At 42.0% G+C, this 20,431-nt stretch overlaps 1 protein-coding gene across 1 annotated transcript in view; it reads left to right on the top strand.

Moving 5' to 3' along the window:
* KDM5A (lysine demethylase 5A) overlaps positions 1–12,068 on the top strand; it is a 48,337-nt gene extending 36,269 nt beyond the window's left edge. Inside the window, exons 24-28 of the mRNA XM_072339516.1 lie at positions 357–500; positions 2,941–3,100; positions 3,414–3,634; positions 7,233–7,643; positions 9,030–12,068. Of these exons, the coding sequence (XP_072195617.1) occupies positions 357–500; positions 2,941–3,100; positions 3,414–3,634; positions 7,233–7,643; positions 9,030–9,242 (1,149 nt within the window). The 3' untranslated portion in view covers positions 9,243–12,068. The remainder of the gene's footprint in view (positions 1–356; positions 501–2,940; positions 3,101–3,413; positions 3,635–7,232; positions 7,644–9,029) is intronic.
* The last annotated feature ends 8,363 nt before the right edge of the window (positions 12,069–20,431 follow it).

Raw genomic sequence — 20,431 nt, 5'->3', positions numbered from 1 at the left:
TCTTGGGATCAGTATGATCTCATATGATGCCGTGGTAAAGAAATTTGTACAGCTCCAGCTGTACAAATGAGTATAATAAGTATATTTAAGTATAAATGGTATAATTTGGTACCAGTGAACAACAGTAGCTATATCTTCTTGGTAGCTGTTATGCAAAAGCTTGGAAATAAAGTCTGAAAAAGCCTATTTCTGTGGCTATTTCCCAGTCTTTCTTCTCAACTTGCTGTGAATGTGCACCAGGCAGTTGTCTTCAGGCATAAAGAACCACCCTTTTCATAGAGACTATGACCTCAGGTTTTCAATAGATTTTTCTAGAAGCTTCACTGTTTCAGTCTCTTACTCTGTTTTTCTTTCAGGGACACTTAACTAGTTTCCAGCAGTCAGCCTTTAACAGAGTGATAGGGAGTGTGTCCTCTTCCCCTCGACAGACTTTGGATTATGACGATGAAGAGACAGACTCTGATGAAGACATCAGGGAAACATATGGCTATGACATAAAGGTGAGTAATCCAGTGTGGCTTGTTTGTGTGGAGTTAATTCAGAACACCTGTTTCCTATTTATTTCAATTTAATCCAGAATATTTCAAGCTACTAAGAATATTCTGCCCTGGCTTCTGTTGCAGAAGAGGTACTTCTTAATTTTGAGTGTCTTAGCTTTGGAATTTAGGCAAGTTCTGTAACATATTCTTTCAGAATTCTTAAATGTCCTGTGACTGATTGAGTTTCAGAAGGTTCCTTCTAGTGCTAAGGAGAAAACTGCTTCTCATGGGATTTATATTCACAGTACCATTGAGATTGGACGTTGTCTTTATGCCTCTTCCACAGATGTTATGATTCATAAATGAGTAATATTTGGAGAGCTCTTAAATGGCTTCCACTGTAGCAAAACATAAGTTTTCGAAAGCTTCATGCCCTGTAAGAAGTTTCCTGATGCCAGAGCTGCTTTCACATTTTCATACCTTTATCTTTGTTCAACCCACATGTAAAAGAAGGTACATCTGTTCAGTTTTGATATGTGGAACTGCTTAGGTCTCGATCTCTGGTTCACGTTGTGAAACTGATCCAGCTCAGAAACTGTCATGGCAGTTGTTAGACTTTATATATACAGTCATGAGAGAAGGCAATTGTTGAGCTAGCCAAGCGTTGTCAGTATGATGTATTTCATTTTAGTACTTCTGAAATGTCTTTCTTGTATGTATGCAGACAAAAGCAATGTCACTGTTTCTTCTTACGTAGTAGTTTTTATTTAGCGGTAGTGTCATTTCTAATTTTAAGAAGTGAGATTGTAGAGGTTCTTTTAAGGCACACTTTCTGCTTTCGAGAGGAACAGTGAATTTTACAGATATGTTCTGCTTCAATCTCCTGCTCTTAGTAACTTGTTTCTAAGTAGCTTTATGCAATTACATACATTTGTCTTGCAGCCCCGTGTGAGAGTAAATTGTAATTGAATACTACAACTTTTAATTAGAACAACTTCATTAGAAACATGCTGTGAACCATTCTTTGCACTGAAAGTTATAATAAGGCGTTTCTGAAAGATGTGGCACATTCTGAGGTTGTGATGAAAGGAAGCGTATGTCTAGAAAGATGGCATATGCTTGTCAGGATGCGAGGGTACTGCAGGAGTGTAATTTCATTTCTGTTGAGTGCATTCTGTTGTCATGATTTCAAAATCTGTTACTTATCCTTTTGATTTGGATGTCCATCATTATGTGTAACTGTAAAAACCTAAAGTGAAAATCTGACAAAACAAAGCAGATAGGGACCAGAAATGTCTTGTTAGGACAGCTAATGTGATTGGAAGAGCAGACAAATTTCCAGTCAGCCATAGTCCTCAGTTCTAACCTAGATGCAGCAGAGTTCAAAAGAAATGGCAAAGCAACTCAGAATTGAATTCTTTATAATGTTGGATTTCAGGTGTTTCTTCCCATTTTTGGTTTATAAATGTCTTCTAGGGGAATGATGAGTTTAAAAAAATAGATATGGAAATAGCTGGTTGAGGAGTTTATTAATTTCACCTGTAAGGAGTGAGGAAGAAGAGAGAGAAGTGAATACTAGCAGATGTCAGGGTATCTACTGATATGGGTTTGTGCCTTTGGATTTTCAGCCTAATATAATAATGCAAAATCAAAACAAAGTTTTTTTTCCCACCTCTAAGACATTCCTATTCTCTTTCTATTTATAGATCCACCCGCACCTGCATCACAATCATTGCATTTATTTTTGTAACGCATTCAAGATGTCAAGCAGAGCTTTATGCGATGCACTGAGTACAAACCAGTGCTATCATTAGTCTTTTCATGAAAGTATTCACAACATTATTAAGTATTACAGCCCTTCTCTTTTTTAGCATTTGTATCATAAAATTGTCCAAGATGACCATTAAAATCCTGATTTCAGGGCAAAATTTGATTTTTATTTATTCTTGCCATTCTGTGGCCATCCATCTATTGATATTTAGATCTTACATTGGATGAAACATGCAGTTTTGTCAATCCTCTGTAAGGTCTTCAATCATTTCTTTCAATAATAACCATTATTTACTTTGCATACTTCTACTTTATTAAAGATGCCAGTCTTTATGATCTTGCAGTCGAAGTTTTCAAACAAAGCTGAGTAAGCTAAGTGAGAGACTGTCATCATGTTGACTGCTGAAGACCTCATGTGAGGGAATGCTTAGGGAAGAAACTTGACAAATATGACTCATGCACTGATTAAAGAATTAGAATTCACTTGCCTTCACAGCTGCTGCATTCTTCTATTATTTACATAGCGACTTAATTTCTACCTTTTTCCAGTGGTGTTGGTGTCTATGGTGGGGATACTTTGAAGGAGGGTTTTAGGAACAGTAAACTGGTTGGTCTTAGTAGAATTTACTTTGAGGTAAGCATTTGTTAGAGCCAGATGTTACATTTTTCTTTTCCTGTGGGTCTTTTTCAGGACAATGCCAGCATAAAATCTTCTAGCAGCTTAGAACCGAATTTGTTTTGTGATGAGGAAATCCCCATTAAATCAGAGGAAGTGGTGACACATATGTGGACTGCTCCCTCGTTCTGTGCTGAGCATGCGTATTCATCTGCGTCTAAAAGCTGCTCTCAAGGTATTTGCTTTCCTATGCATTGGGATAAAATTGAACAGACAACAGCAAGAAAGGAAACACTATTGCCTCTGCTAGTTGTAGAGGATATGCTCTCTGTAAGAAGATATAAGAGATTAACACTGCAGTTCAAATGTCTGATATTTAAAGCTGTTTCTGTGATTTTTGTGGTTTTTTCTTTGTTTTCTTTTTTTTTTTTTTTCTTTTGCTTGGTATTGCCTCCATCTTTAAGTAGCTGTTGTGAAAAGTATGTTATTTCCTATTCTGTTTTGATCTTGTCCTTTTATCTTCATGCAACTTGTCTCCTGTCTGAAAGGTTCCAGCACTCCAAGAAAACAGCCTCGGAAAAGTCCACTGGTACCTCGCAGTTTAGAGCCTCCTGTACTGGAGCTATCACCTGGAGCAAAGGCTCAGTTAGAAGATCTAATGATGGTAGGAGATCTGCTGGAGGTATCACTGGATGAAACTCAGCACATCTGGCGGATTTTACAGGCTACTCATCCGCCCTCTGAAGACAGATTCCTTCATGTAATGGAGGTATGAACTTGTAGAAATATTCTAGTATAGGAAAAAATCTTTTATAGTGTTGGTTTTTTTGTTTGTTTGTTTTTTTTAAAGGGCTTACAAGGGGAAAGTGTTTAACATACTTAATTTCTTTTTATGACAATTAGCTGACTAAAGGAAATCAGTTGATGTAGCCTTTTTGGATTTTAGCAAATATTTCATTACCGTTTCTCTTAATATCCTTCTGGACAAAATGCCCAGCCTGCAGCTAGACGAAAAGATAATGCAGTGGGTGAACAATTGGCTGGAGTGTCAGGCTGGAGGGTTAATAGTAAATGAAGTTGCATCAGGCTGGCAAACAAACAGTAGTGGGGTTCTGTTTTAGAGTTAAAGAATCATTTGAGCTGGGAAGAAGAGTGGCAGGTGTGGATCTCATGTCTAATGACACCAATAGGAAGAGGAGGGTGTTGTTGGGTATTTGGAGAAGGTTCTTCATCTGAGAGTTGTCAGTCACTGTAACAAGCTCACCGGGACAGTGATCATGGCACCAATATTTCAAGAAGCATTTGAACAAATGCTCTCAGACATAGGGTTTGAATGTCAGGGGTAGTTGTATGTGGAACCAGGTATTGCTTGTATTGGTCCTTAAAGACTGTCTACTTCCCATCCCCCTGTCTTGGGCAGGGCTGTCACCCAGCAGCTCAGGCTGCCTAGAGCCCCATCCAACCTGGGCTCGAGCACCTCCAGGAATGGGGCACCCACAGCTTCTCTGGGCAGTCTGCATCAGGGCCTCATAACTCTCAGAGTAAAGAATTTCTTCTGAACATCAAACCTAAATCTTCCCTCTTTTACTTTAAAAGTGATGTGCCTTGTCATGTCATGATCTGGCCATGTGAAAAGTCAGTTTCCATCTTGTTTAAAAGTTCTCTTTAAGTACTGAAAGGCCACAGGTATGTCTCCTTGGAGCCTTCTCTTTTCCAGACTGAATATGCCCAGCTCCCTCAGCCCTTCTTTGTGGGGGAGGTGCTCCAGTCTTTTGATCATACCTCACCAAGTTTAGTTTCATCTGTGCTTTGACTTTCTTGATTCTGTCTCTGAATGTCTGGATGGCATCCTTGTATTCTTCCCAAGCCATATGCCCACGCTTCCTTTGCCATCCAAAGGTACTTGAGCAAGCCTGAAAAGCAGGCCAATGAAAATGTAATGAGGTTCAATGGGACCAAGTGCAAGGTGCTGCAGCTCGGTTGGGGCAATCCCAGATATTTATGCAGACCGGGAGAAAAACTCATTGAGAGCAGCCCTGTGGAGAAGGGTTTGGGTGATCTGATGGAGGAAGAAGCTAGATGTGAGGCAGCCTGGAAGGCCAGCATCATCCTGGGCTGCATCAAAAGAAGGACGTCCAGCAGGGAATGGAAGGGGACTGTCCCCCTCTGCTCTGCTTTTGTGAGGCCCCATCTGGAGTCATACGTTGAGGCTTGGGGCCTCCAGCACAAGAAAACATAGAGCTGTTGGAATGGGTCCAGAGGAGGACCATGAAGATAATCCAGAAGGCTCTATCACGTCTCTCACAAAGAAAATCTGAGGATGCTGGGCATTTTCAGTCTGGAGAAGGCACCAGGGAAACCTCATTGCAACCTTCCAGTACCTACAGTGAGCACATAAACAAGGTGGAACATGGGAGAATGGATTTAAAACTAAAAAAGGGAGGTTTAGATTAACTATTAGGAGGAAATTCTTTGCTCAGTGAGTGGTGAGGTGGTGGTTAGAGAATTTGTGTATGTTCCATCCCTGGAGGTTCTCAAGGCCTGGTTGGATGAGGCTCTAGGCAACGTGATCTGCTAGGTGACAGCCTGGTCACAGAATCACACAGGATGGCCCTGGCTGGAGGGGACCTCTTTAAGACCCCTTGCAAGCCAGGAGATTTTGTGATTCTGTTAATATGGACAGCTTGTACCTAAATAATATTCTTATATTGCCAAGTATCTGTTGCTGGGGAAAGGACGTTGTTTTTAATGTAGGTAACAAGATTCCAGTTCTGAACAAAATAGCCAAGGTACTCTTATTTTTTCAAAATTTTCTCTGAAAATGTGCTGACTTCTTGCTAGTACTAAATGAGGCAGGGGTATGTGGTGATTCTAAGGTCTAGTTCAAATTGTTTGTGCCTCATTCATGCTGTGGCTAAATAATGTGTATGAATGAGGGTTGTGTGTTAGAAGAGAATGTAAACTCTTGTGTTGGAGCTGTAGTGGCATCCATCCTTCATTCTGTGTCACCTGAAGATAGGGTCACTTTGACCATATATAGTTACAAAGTACATCATTGCTATTTCCTGTACTGAAAAGTACAGGAAATAGGCTGAGGATTATTCCTTCTTGACAGTAGCATAAAATGGATTACATTTTTCTTGAACATTAATGCATACTGATCAGTTATCTCATTCTTTTGAGCGCCATCCAATACAGTGGGTAAGTCAAGATGCTGCCAAACTGCTAGCTTATAGGGCAGTAGTATAAAGCAGATCCTGCTTCTGGAGAAGTACTGCATTACTATGTTTAGACCTAGGGGCTTCATTTCATAAGATTATTTTTTCTTTTAATGTTATGGTTTGGGTATAGGGTTTTTTGTTGGTTTTTTTTGATGAACAATTTAAGTGCCAGCAAATAGCACTTTATAAATAGCATGCCACAGTGTTATGCTGATAGTTAAAAACAGCTTTGTGGGTGGAGGGTAGGGTTCAACATTTTTCTGGTTAATCTCTGTGAATACTTGTTTGGCCAGAATTACTCATTTTGATTTGAATACCTTTCTTTGTCTACTTAGATGCAAAATAGGTAGACTTCTGCAAAACAGCCTTCAGAGAACATGTTATAGGGTGGAGGAGCTATATTAAGTAATGTACAGTAAACAGACCCAGTCTTTACTGACCTGTAGTATGTTCTTAATCTATTAATGTAATTAAGGTTAAAGTATATGGCTGAATTAACTCAGACTGAGTCAGCCTTGTTTGTGTGAAGTGGTTATAAATAGGACTTGTTACCTACAATGACAGTTTGCCAATTATAAACCCCATTTCCAATCTGAATCTGCTGCTTAAGAGTGTTTAATAACATCAGGTTTTTTATAGTGTGTCCTGGTTTGGGAGCTATTCAAATAATGAATCTGTTGCATTCTTCTCTTGCTGGAGTTGATAAAACTTGTTAAGAATTCGGCAATTGTTCTGTACTAATCTCCAGAATAGCAATTGCTTTCTCTCAAAAATAATTACAGGCAAGACTGACCTAGAATGAAAAACAAGCAAGAACATCTAACAATCAATCTTCCTCACTTTTATTGAAAAGCAATGTGAGCAGGGAGTTGTGATTACTGCCTGTTTTTTCTCCTTACTCTTGCTGATATTTTACTTTTTCCCACTGGACCTTCTAAATTCACTATACTTTAGGAACTTAATACTTTTATTTAAGTATAGTGAAGTTGAGCCTCTTTTGCTTGGACTTTGAGACAGTATGATGTTGGGTTTCTTCCACCATGTTAGGATAATGGCAGAGGTGAGTACATCTTAAACCACAGATTTATGGTATATGGAAATTTGTGTGGGAAAAACCCAACGATCTCTTTTTCCCCTTTTATGAAGGATGACAGCATGGATGAGAAACCGCTGAAAATGAGAGGAAGAGACTCATCTGAGAGGAAGCGGAAACGAAAGCTGGAGAGAGCAGAGCAGTTCTTTGGAGATATGAAGCAAAAGTCTAAGGAGCTGAAAAAATTAGAAAAACCGAAGAAAAAGAAGCTAAAACTCACCATGGACAAAACAAAGGAGCTGAACAAGCTGGCAAAGAAACTGGCCAAGGAAGAGGAGCGGAAGAAGAAGCGAGAGAAGGCGGTTGTGGCCAAGGTGGAGCTGGCAAAGGAGAGCACGGAGAAAAAAAGAGAGAAGAAGGTTCTAGATATTCCTTCTAAGTATGACTGGTCAGGAGCTGAGGAGTCAGATGATGAGAATGCAGTATGTGCTGCACAGAACTGCCAGAGGCCCTGCAAGGACAAAGTGAGTTTTTGCTTAGTCCCAGCATAGTCAATTTCATGCAAAGTGAATTCAATAATAAGGCTGAACAGCTTGAATAACAAAAGTAGAATAATTTGAAGTGAGGAGGTATTAAGTATTACTTGGGTAGGTATGTAAATGTGAATAAAACTTGACAAACTCATCTCATTCTCCTGGCCACTTCAAAACATGAGGGGAAGATGAAAACTTATGATCTGGAATATAAAGTACTCTATCTTGGTTGGGAAGTTTAGCCTCTTCAAACTGGACTGCTATGTAACTCTTTACTGGTAATGCAGAACACGTGTTGTCTGATTCAAAGAATTCTTTGCCTCAGCGATAAATGTTCTGGATCGCATTCCATATCTGAGCAGAAGTGGGTTGTACAGCACTGCTAAATGTAGTACATTTTAGTATTTCCTGCGTGCAGCTTGTGAGCAGCGATGCTGCTGAGTCAACAACCTGCAGTGCTTCATGTTGCTGTTGGGAGGTGGATAATCAACAATTTTAAAATCAATTGGTTTATTACAAAAAAAAAAACAAAAACATTTGAGTTGCTTTTCTGTGTGACACTTCCTGTTCTGACTGTCAGCTTTTAAACACACGCTGCTCAATGATCAGTCTTCACAGAGTGTTTTTCAGTTGTTTTTTTTGCTGCTTTAAAAACAGAAAACCTTTCAGTAATAGCTGTAGGATTGACCCTATACAGCACTGGTTTGCACCAGAGAGTAGGATCAAATATAAATCCAGAGATTTAGCTCAGTCTTTTTTCAAACTACAGATACGGAATGTAAGTGTTCAGATGAGTGTGAAAGGACTGAAGTCCTTTCTTAAGACAAAGTTAGAAATTTCCCTGGACAATTGACCCATAAGATGGTACAGTGTTTTTTCGAGTGTTCTCTTTACAGATATTTAGGTTATGTTTTACAGGAGTTGATATGGTGAGAGACAGGAGTGTTCATGTTATAAAGGTCATCAAGCTTCCATAAATGAAACTGAGTAATCGTAATTATACAATCGTAGCTTTTCAGGGAATGCCTTCCTATCCATAAGGCTAGATGTGTATTTGTACTTTCACTAAATGAATGCAGTACAAGTGCAAAATGGCAGGTATGGGAGTGTTTTTGTCCATTACTAGTTGCTTTGAAAAATTCATTTGGGGGTTATTCTCCTACAAACCACATCCGAGATATGTTGCCACAATGTTTTTTACTAGTATATTTCCATTTTCACATTGCTCTGTGAAAGTGCTACTTTTTGCTGAAGCTACTTGTTCTGTAGGGCATTAATTTGTGCCAGGCACTTTTTGCATTCTCAGTATATCATGTGGATTTAATAGGAGACAATTTCTTCATGGAACCTCTGCTTTTCTGTCTCTCCTTCTTGCAGGTGGACTGGGTGCAGTGTGATGGTGGCTGCGATGAGTGGTTTCATCAAGTTTGCGTTGGTGTCTCTCCAGAAATGGCTGAGAATGAGGATTACATCTGTATAAACTGCGCAAAGAAAACAATGCAGGGACCAAGTAGCCCTGCTCATGCGCCACCTCCTTCTTTCTTGTTGAGCTACAAACTCCCAATGGAAGATCTTAAGGAGACAAGTTAGCAACTGCTTGGTGTCTAGAACTTGCTGAGAAAACGGACTGCTGAAACCCCTACAGAAAGAGAGGGTTTGAATCTAATGTAGCCACTGAGCTTCACTTCCAAGGATGTACAGACCTGCAGCAGAGTTGGTCCCTTCCTTTACAGCTGGCTTCCTTCATACAGCAGGGACGTCAAGGCACAGTGGCTCTGACTCATCTATGCAGACACCGCCTCATTAGGAGCTGCAGCCAGTGTTTTGACTTGAGTATTTCCATCTTTGAGAGTGGCTGTTGCTCTTAGAGACTGAGCTAACCTGAGGTTGTTAGATTAGACGCTTCAGGGTGTTAGAAGTCCACGTTGGCGGTGGAGCTGGCCTGGAGTTGGTGGCATGGGCTGGTGCTTATAGCCATACCAGGTTGCCCTAAGGAGGTTTTGGAAGTTCTCTTTTGCCTTCTCCTGCCAACTCAGTGAGAAGGGCAGTGTCTTGAGAGAGTTAAGTTGTCTCCGTATCCAGGCGGCTAACACTACTCTATAAGGATGGGAGCAAGTGGATGACTGAATGAATTTCTCATTTGTAGCTAAAGGGCAGAGGAGCTCATGATCTCAGAAATAGCAAAGGTTCTGTGTACCAAAAAGAAACCCAATTGTACTCCGCTAGCAAAATTTTTACCTTAGTGGGGGACAGCTGATCTTCCTGTCCTGAGGAGGGCCAGGATAAAATGATGTTTATCTTGACCAGAGCTTATGAAAAGCAGAGTGCTTCCCTTTCTGCAGGGGTGCCCTCTCCTGTTCTAGGCTTTGCTTAGAGTTCTGCACTCCTGCACGTTAAAGTTGTCTCACGCAGGATGGAGCTGGCAAGGAGGTACAGGGGCACCAGCTTCTGTGATCTGTACCCAGGAATGGGAAGGAAAGAAGACAGCCCACTTACCTCAGAGGTTACACTGACACGTGCTTCTGTGAAAAGTTTCACTCACAACTATTTCCAGTATCACCAGGCTATGGGCATGACCTCAAGAGATACCAGCAAGCAGTCTGCAGATACTGTTCACAGTGCAAATTCCCCTCCCTGCTGGCCTTGCTGGATGCTTACCAGTCAGCAACTGTTCTTGTTCAAAGTTACCCCTGGCTTTGCCAGAGGACCAGAGGGCTTGGGGTCATCCCGGGTGACAGTTGTTTTAGTAAATCCATTTTTAAAGAAGGACTTGTTTTTACTTTTTTCTAAATGTCTCAGACTACTGACTTGTTCTATAAATAGATTATTTTTCTTTGATTTTTTTATACTTACCACTGTTAACCAGCAGCACAGACAGAGGTTCACAAAGCGAAAACCTGCCCGTGGGCTTGGGTTTTTTTACTCCATTCCTTCCTTGTAGTACAAGGAATTAGCAGTTACCTTCCCCATTCTAGCCTGACCAGCTGCCTGTGTTTAAATAGGTAAATACATTTCACGTGCTACCTTTGTGTTTGGGTTTGTTCCTATTTAGTGGGGCATCTGGGCCTTAATGACTCCAGTTGGCGCTGGCTTTTGTGTATGTGAATGTCTGAAGCCAGCCGCTGGGCTGTCTTGTCCCCGCCTTCCACTCGCTCCCTATTGTGTTTCCATTCTTCTGCAGTTCTAGGAGTGTTGTAAGTAGTGTCCAGTCTTACTAGGAGCTGGATTGGGATTTAAAAGAAAATTGACTAAAACAAAAGTGTTCTGTCTTGACTGTTCTGTGTCCATTCTCTTGTTCTCTGATATTTGGAAGTTTATTTATCTGACAGAATTGTCCGTCCAAAAAAAAAACCACACACAAAAAAACAACCAGCCTCAGCCCTGGAAGATGAACGTTATTGGTTTGTTTTATTTGTGCCTGCTACCTGGGGAGAAGGAAGATGTGCAACAGAGAAGAGGTAGAGCGGAGGGCAAAAGGTGCAGGATCTTGGGAGTTTTTTGAGTGCTAATTGGTCACAGGCTTCTAATTCCTGCTCCTTAAAGACGAATGTGTTAAATGGAAGCTGTGGTTAAGCGTGTGGCTGAACAGGCACCCTGACAAACTTAAGAGTATTATTGGTTTACTTACTTATGAAGGAGTCTATGCTATAGCTAGACATGACCTCTTTTTTGCATCCACTTACAATTTTTTCTTTTCTTCTCGATGTACCCTTAGTTTTGGTAAACTGGTTTAAACAGTTGTTACTTTCCTTCAGGCTTTAACTGATGGTACTACAGAAATGTTTCCCTATATGGAGTGGATAGACTCTCTGTCACAGATGTTTAATCGTTCCAGAAGTAGACTAGTACAAGATTTTGTAAAGAATCCCAGTGTCTGTATTCTTTCATGACTCCTAGAATTTGTGACACAACAAGGAAAATATGGTCAGCATATCCTGTTAACTGTTGAGCATATCCTCTTTAACCATTCTTACGTTCTCTGTCGTGATAAAAGTCATTGTTATGTGTAATTTACCATCAACTGGAAAGAGTTCTTTTAGTAAATCTGCATTGAATGTTCTTGTTTCTCTGAGTAGAAGGTTGTGATCGTGACCAGAAGGAAGCAAAGAGCTATACAGTGCAGTGGTCGATCATTCTGCTTGTAACGGGCATAGAAAACAGCGAATGAAATGGGCAAGTAGTCACCTTCTTTGTAGCTGTTTTCATGTGATCTCATATGAAGAGGTTTTGACTTCCTCAAAAGGAGATTGCTGCACTTCTCTAGTTGCGTGTTTCCCCATCTGCTTTTGGGTAAGGTGTTCATAAACTGAGGAGCATTATTAGCTTTACATCTTGCTGTCGAAACATTTATTTTTTAAAAGCATAATTCTTCCCAAAGGATTTGCTGATAGTATAATGATTTTGAATAAATGTTGCCTTTTTGAAAAAAAAAAAAAAAATAAATCTGTAGAAATGTAGTAGGTGGTTTTAAAAGAACGACAACGGAACACAACAGATTCCAGCTGTGATGCTGTCTCCACGTCTTAGGTCATAGAACTGTCAGGAAAACATGCAAAGAAGTAAACCAAAGTTAAGCTAAGGAAATCGTTTTCATGATTTCTCATGCTTTAGAGACAGCTTTTCAATATATACAATATCTGAGCTCTTGTGTACCTGCAACAGTACATGACTTAATACTGTATTCCACAAAGGATATTAACCACAGTTCTTGTTCTTCATGTGTCAAAGAAATAAGCAGAGCTGCTGGTTGGAATTAAAACTGGCTGGGACTCGGGTTGTGCCTGGATTTGGGCTGCTTTAGTTGCATAGAGATAAACTTCACTCCTAAACTCTTCAGTGCCATTACTTTTTAGGATTTCTGCTTTTTATGGAGTAGCTGTACCTGAATGCATATGTGTGCGGCCTGGACTATTTGATAATGATTTGATTTGATAATGAGGGCTTAAGTTAAAACTGATGGTGCTATGAAAACTATCTTGAGTTATTAGAGTGCAGTGTTACACAGCATAAGATAACAGAAACGGATGTCTGTGTGTTTTGTTAGCCACGCTGTGGAGCTTGCATTCTTGTTTTCAGCTTTTAGAATCATTGAATAGTTTAGGTTGAAGAGGTTTCAGAAGGTCATTTGGATCAACTTCTCCTTATCAAAGCAGGGCTGACTTTGAAAGTAGGCCAAGTTTTGTGTATTTCCAGGATGCTTGACAGCCTCTACAATTTCCTGTTCCAGTTTTGTAGCATCTTCAGTGTGTATTTTTTTTCTGATGCACAGTCAGATTCACTTGCTGTGGCTTTCCTACTGCCTCTTCTACTTTTGAGAAGAGCCTGGCTCTCTCTTTCCTATAAATATCCAGTAGATGTTTGTAGTCTGCAGGCCCTGCAACCTTAATTTCCACGTTGAACAATCCCAGCTTAGCCTCCTTTGGGCCACGTCACATGTTTGTCTTTTAACAGTTTTATTGGTTCTGTGCTATGCTCAGATTTGTTAATATCTGTTTTTGTACTGGGAAGCACCAAACTGGTCACGAACTCCAGGTTTGCCCTGCAAGTGTTGAATACAGGGGGAAAATCACTTCCTTTAACCTCTTGGCAATGCATTTCCTATGCAGCCTGGCATGGGGTTGGCCTTCATGACAGTCAGGAGGCATGCTGCTGACACTTATTGTGTCCACCATTATTCCCAGGTCCCTTGGTTTATCTTTCCCTAGATGCAGATCCGATGAGCTTAATGAATTTTCCATCAGCCCATCACTCCAACCAGTAGTGATGCAACTGGGTGAACTTTCTTCCAGTGTTTTAGGCTGCCCTGCTCTCCTCCTCCTCCCATTATTCAGTTTGGTGTTATCTGCCAGTTTGCTGAGGACACGACATATCCCATCACCAGGTAAGACATAAAACACTGTTGCTTTCACTACCAACCATGGAGAGGTACTCCATTCCCAGCTGATCATCTTACAGACTTCAAACTGTTGATTGCTAGTCACAGCAGTGCGCAGTTTTCCATCCATTCTGTGGGATTTCCATCCACTCCACATTTAGTTGTAAGACAGGGTAAACATCTGCTGCTTTCCCCTTGTCCATAGGGCCTTTCACAGAAGACAACCATACTGGGCTAACGCTATCAGTGATCACCTTATCCTTCATGGTTCTGAATGTGACTTCAAGGAGAATTTGTTCTGTAATCTATTCAGGGATCAGGGTAAGGATGGCTGCCCTGCATCCACATCTCGTTTCCTCGTCTTCATTGAATATGGACATGATGGCAGAAGGGTTCATCAAAATCCATCAAGAAAATGATCCTCTTTGCAGACATTTCCTTGGCTACATTCATCATTGTGGCACGTAAGATTAGGAGGAAAAAAAGGAAACTACGTGAATTGCAGTTTGTAAGATGCGTGAAGAACTTTAAATGGCAGAACTGAGCTTCTTTGAGTGCTGCTCACACTTATACTCTGTGAGCTAATAAACAGTTATGTCAGTCCCGTACATCTAGATAAAAGTTCTGAGCTGGTTGAGTTGAAGTCAGTGTTATTGATGCACAGCCCTTTTCCATGCAGCTCATTACACTAAAAGAAAGGCCTAATATGAATGAGAATGAAGAAGGGCAGCTCAACTTTTTGCTAGTAGAAATGAGAGCGCCTACAGCTTTGTTCATTCGCCAGTAGGCTGCTCGCTAGGCAGCTGCCCAAATATAGCTGTCACCTTTATTTTGTGTTCTAACAACAGTTATTGGAATAAACGCCTCTGTAGCGAAGTAAAGCAAGAACTATTTGGATTTCTCATCAGTTGCTTCCCAGATGTTCCTCACTCTCATAGTAAGTAGGTTCTGCCCGCCTTTGGAAATAGTGACTGGCTGAGAGAAGCACTATCCGTCGGTGGTCATTTGGGTACTCTGGAAATGAAAAATTTCTTAAAGGTGCAAAAAGTTTCTTAATTGTTCTCTCTGAAATCAGTGTGTGGCTCTGTAAGAAGCTGACAACTACCGTCTTGCTAAAAGCAGGGTTTGAGGCTTTCTCCCGTTAGATGAAATTGAAAAGCAAGGGAACTCCTTCAAATCCTGCCCAGCTGCAATCACTAAGAATGTGTTTGGTCAGCTTGCCTGGACCAAACAGGAACTGTGCTTGGAGTGCCAATAGTCAGCAGGGAGATGCAATAAATTCAGTCCTTATCAAAATTCTAGCCACGCTGGCTTTAGAGGAGTGATAAATGTGTAGGACAGCTGGAAACTGCACAGCAAGAGATTTAGACTGTTGTACCAAGACATCTCATTACATAAGGCTCAAATGAATGTTAAGTTGCAAGGTAAAAGCATTGAAAGTTAGCAAGTCTTTATTAAAATCCAGAAATATTTGTGAGGAGACGTGCTCTGAATAGCTTCAAAACAAGAGCCTTGCTGCAGTGAATAGTTTTAATGGTAGGTGGGGCATTGTCTCCAAATCGGAGCCTTTTCGAAGGCCAATTTTTGGCAGTCACATCTCCCTGAAAAAAAAGGAAAAGTCCTTTAAAGTTGAGTGTCTGAGTAACTGCTGCGGGTACTGGTATCTAAGGAGAGCAGCCACCTCAGAACACAGGACCCTAATACAGCTGGATTGCCTTGGCCAGCCCAGCATCGCTTGTAGAGCTCTGGGGGTGTGCCAGCAGATCAAACCACAGTATTAGCTTCCCAGTTGGTGAGGTCCATACAATCAGTTCAGAGCAGTTCAGTCTCCTGCCTGGCTCCTCAGAAGAACAGGATGTTTGCTACTGCTGTTACTGCTTTCTTTATAATGATACCTTCACAGATCCAAATGATGAATCATAAAATGGGTTGGGTTGGAAGGGATCTCAAAACCAACCGATTCCAACCCCCTGCCGTGGGCAGGGCTGCCATCCAGCAGTTCAGGCTGCTGCCCAGGGCCCCATCCAAGCTGGCCTTGAGTGTCTCCAGGGATGGGGCACCCACAGCTTCTCTGGGCAATGTGAATTTGAGAAGCAGCTCAGATTTTAAGGAGATGTGAGATGGGCAGCAGTTCTGACAACTGGTAATTTAACATTTCCCCTTATACAGCTGGAAATACACTCAGCTCACTCTTCCACATCCCTGCAATGGCGTTATCAGAGCAAAATACAGTAAAGATCAATATCTAGGCATTATCAGTGTATTGGTAACATTGTGATCCATTATCTCCTTGCCAGATTTTCTGATAGTCTATTATACAGGAGAGAGGTGGGAGATTGGTGCCTTAACATCGCCCAGAAGCATTTTTGAGAGAGAAAATTGGAACACATCAGTGCCTGAGAGTTGCTGGTGAAGAAATGGAGCTGCACAGAGCACTCTGGCTTCTTTCTGGTGAACCCCACAGCTGAGTGCGTGGTACCTTATTACCTCCAGGATTTTTGCATGCTGTATGTTAGGGAAATGGTGGGCTGGAAAGTGAACATGCAGTCAAATGCAGTTTCTGGATGCCCATGCACATGCAAGGAACTGAAGGCAGGAGAACTGATTTTCTCAGGTTTCTGGTAGGAACGTGCTTGTTCTATATAGACCTCACATTTCAGGATCTGATGCCGTTACAAAATGATAATGCACAAAAGTAAGTAAAGAACAAATAATGGAAGAGACTACACAGTAATAGAAAAATTCCTAACATGAAACTGAAACTTTTTTTCCTCTTGCTGAGTAAAAAGGCAGTTTTAGGAAGTTGGCAGGTCAGGTTCCTGTTGCAGTCAGTTGTTTCTTCCCTCAGGCCTTCCCATTACATTATGGGAAATTCAAAGGAAGGTGAGCAGATAGGGCTGCATTCCCTTTGCAGGTCCTTTGTATGTCTCCCCACATATTCTCCCTTATCCCTCTAGGGCTCCTAGTTACCAGTCCCATAGACTTCAAGAACTGAAGAATACCCTTCTACTTTTTTTGATGCAAATAATTTTGAACAGATTGAGTATTGCCCTAAATTTGACTATTTAATAGCAGGTTACAAGTGTTCTTCAAAGGAATAGGTTAAGCGGGTGCAACCCTATCTCACCTCTGAGCGAAGCTTTCCCTTTTACCCCCAGGGCATCCCTCTTCCATGCAGACAGAGAGCAGGGGCTTCATAAAATCTCAGCCCTCTCAATAGCTGTGATTGAATTCTCACTGCAGTCTGTGTCAGCTTTATAACCTTCACCATAGAGCAGTCAGGTGCACAGAGCACAGGGAAGCCCATTATCCCCAGAACAATACCCTGGTCCTTCTTTACACTTTATTGTACATAAATCTGCTGGGCTTTTCTGTTTCACCTCTGGGCCACTTGAGCAGTACTGCTATCATTAGTCTGAAATTGTGATCTCCTTTGACATATGGTTTTTGATATGAAAACGTGCTCTAATTAGCTCTTTGGCAGCCAACAGCCAAAGGGTGGTTTTATCTTTTACATGCAAGCTACCCATTTCCACACCAGGAGGTAGATGGCTGGGCTTCAGAAAGGCCGTGATTCCTGCCGCCTCCCTGAGGCTCTGCTCCTGCAATTGCTCTGTTCAGGATGCCCAGCCTCTGGCAAGGTTCAGCAGGAGCTGAGCCCTGAGAGCTTGTAATGGCTGCTGGAGGGAGGGAGGAAGTAGGAGATGCCAAAATGAATGAAGTCTCCAGCCCTGGGAGTCTTTGTTTGCCATTCGGCTATTGCTTATGCTACATATTTATGTTACAAGCATATATGTAGCTTGTATAATTGTGTTGTCTTGCAGAAAGCCTTTAAATGGTTTTTTCATGGGATTGTTAAGGTTGTAAAGACCATTAAGATCATCTAACCATCAGCCCGTGCCCCCTAACCCTGTGCCTCGGTGCCATATGGCACGTTTCTTGAACATCTCCGGGGATAGTGACTCCACCACCTCCCTGAGCAGCCCGTTCCAATGCATCACCACTTCTTCTGAGAAGAAAGTTTTCCTAATGTCCAAACTTTTTGTCCATAAATTGGGACAGTTCTGAAATATGAGCAAAAAAATAACTAAACCAACCCTGCGTGGAGGGAGAGGGAATGGCAAGCTTTGACAGTTCATGTGCTGAGCATCCCCCCTAGTTCCTGTATGGGACAGTTCTCCAGCTCTGCCCTTTTATCTTCTGCTCTTCAAGCCTATTCTAACACCAGCACTGTGAAGCCTCTGCCACCCCACAGCTGTCCAGCATAGATGCAGGTTTTCTTGCCTTGGGCCCACGACTGTTTGGGCAGTTGTATGGCAGCCCATGTCCTCTGGGGTAATTGTGCTTGTGGGAGCCTGCCCAAATGACCATGGTAGCATTTTCTCTTGCTGTGGAACCCGCAGGCTCTTGCTGTGACGTTTGGTTTCTGCCACTGCCATTTCAAAATAAAAGTGCCTTTCTTTGAACCTGGTGGCTCAAGCCAGGGATCGATCCTTTGTGCTCATTTTGGGTTCCTTCTCTGCAGTATCAGCTCCTATTTATCCCCTTCCTGCATGTATTTGTGAGAATTGTGCTTTCTGTACTGCAGTTTCAACTTAAGCTTAATAGTGTTTTCAGGCTGAAAAGGTTGCTAGCCTGGTGGTTATCAGATGGAGAAAAGGCATTGCATTTGCTCTGGCCTTTGGTTCCCAGATAGCATAACTGCAAATTGTGTTCCTGGAAGCAGGGGGATGGCTTGTGAGATTACACAGTGCTGGGGTGGGGGGATGCTTTGTCAACATGGCAAGGGACTGAGATGGGAGGTTGAGAAGCCTTGTGTGTTCAGCTCTCACATATGGAGACACCATCCAGCACGGATCCAGTGATGGTCTCTGCTCCTTGGGACATGGGGCTGTGCAGTGGCCAGGCTCTGGTTGCTCTCCTACAAGTCCTTGGGTGGGTTAGGAGCAGCAACCATCTCCCTTTTGCCCTGTTATCAGCCTCCAGAACAGACATGGAAGAGAAGACCGCCATGCCCTTGCCCCATTGCCCCTCAGCACCCCAGGGGAGGCGTTGCTGAAGCGTGGACAGTGAAACATCCCAGCAGCATATGACCCAGAGGAAACACACTCACCTCATCTTGACTGGTTCATATATTTTTCCCCAAGGTTCACTTTATTCCATATCTGTTATTTGTTTCTAGTCAATCTATTTCCCAAGCGTTTGCTTCTGTTCTTCCTTGTTCTTCCAGTTTGGCTTAGATATCCATATGGTGCTTTATTTTCCCTTTGGATTTTCATTGCCTCCGATGGGCCGATGAACAGCCCTCCCAATTTCCCTGCCTCCTGAAACTTTAAAAATGTGTATTCAGCTCATCTTTCTCTGTAATCTCCGCTGATTCTTTGCGATGTGCGTTGGCCCTCTTCTCATCTTCATTAAAGAGATCAAACGATTTCTGTTTTAAGCTCTCCAGTCTCTCAAGGAATCTCTCTCAAAACCACGCTGACTTTTTCCTGCATCTACCCCAGAAGACAGAACATAAGAGATGTTCTGTTTTAAACGCTCTTTGCTCAGGATTTTCCAGCTTTCTTTCCTATTTGTAGATTTAATATTTCTCCTTGTTGCTTGTGTTTACACTGAAGATTTGTTTTCATTTTTAAACTTATTGTTGCGTTCAGCACGGTCTTATCTATCTGGGCAGAAGCTGAATAGTTTGTTATTGATTACATCGTTTCCTATCGTAGTCCATTAGTTCCCACCCATTAGTTTGTCTTCGGTTTAAATGGTTGATAAGAACGTTGTCACTGGTGCACTGTAGTTATCATTGTTATCCAGGGACGTTTCTGCACTGATGCTGATGCACACCACGCTTCTGAGAATCTATATAAACATTTCCTTAATTAATCTCCTCTCTGCCTATGAGGGCCCAGCGCGCAAGGCAAGGAACTATTCAGCTGTCCTTTCTTTGTTGCCTTACCTTCACTATTTTACTATGCTACTGGCTGTCAGATGGTTTATCTCCAAGGACATTCTCCCACCCTCATGCTCCATTGGAATTCCCCACTGCAATGTTTTCCCTGGTTTCCAGCAGCCTCCAGCCTGAGGACTGGAGATGGCTCTTTTATTTGGGTATCTGTTAAAGACCTGCAGAAGCAGAATCCTGTGCGAATTGACCTGGTCACCCTCTGAACAATTCTCCATGGTAATGGCCATGGGCACTGCACGTAATGAATTACGCAGTATGGCTGAGGAAAGTTTTTCCCATTGTTTTAAATCTGAGTATTCCATCCAGTGCCATTACTTACTGCACTATGAGGTGCAGAGGGTGATGTCACATATTTCCTAGACCTCTCTCCTCGTGACAAAGGGTTGTAGTGTACATGATCACCTCTTGAGTGAATCCATTCCTGCTCCAGATTCCTATAAAGGAATCCCTTAAGGTGGTAAGGCACTGGAGTGGGTTGCCCAGAGAGGTGGTGGATGCCCCATCCCTGGAGACACTCAAGGTCAGGCTGGACAGGGCTCTGAGCAACCTGATGTACCTGTAGGTGTCCCTGTTCACTGCAGGGGGGCTGGACCAGATGGCCTTTAAGGTTCCCTTCCAAGTCAAACTATTCTATGATTCTATGATTCTCTTTCCCTGTTTCTCCTGTAGAAAGTCTATCAGCATGGATGCAGATCCACTACTGATTGATTAATGTAACTTGGTTCCAACATTTTCTTCCTCTTCTCTCTAGTAATTCTGTGAGCTGCCTGCCTACAGTTCAGAATCTGCTGCTGCTTTGCAGGCCTAGCTTCATACCTAAAAGCATGATTTTTTCTCTTGCCCCAGATATTCACCAACAGATGCAGTAAGTGGTTTTTAAAACCTTGCCTCGCTTACATCCTTGCACCATCACAGCTGTAACATGCCTACTGTGAATAA

This window comes from Excalfactoria chinensis, chromosome 1 (assembly GCF_039878825.1).
Source record: "Excalfactoria chinensis isolate bCotChi1 chromosome 1, bCotChi1.hap2, whole genome shotgun sequence".
Classification (NCBI taxonomy): Eukaryota; Metazoa; Chordata; class Aves; order Galliformes; family Phasianidae; genus Excalfactoria; species Excalfactoria chinensis.
The sequence above is the reverse complement of the archived record's forward strand: the minus strand, read 5'-3'. Positions and strand labels throughout refer to the sequence as shown.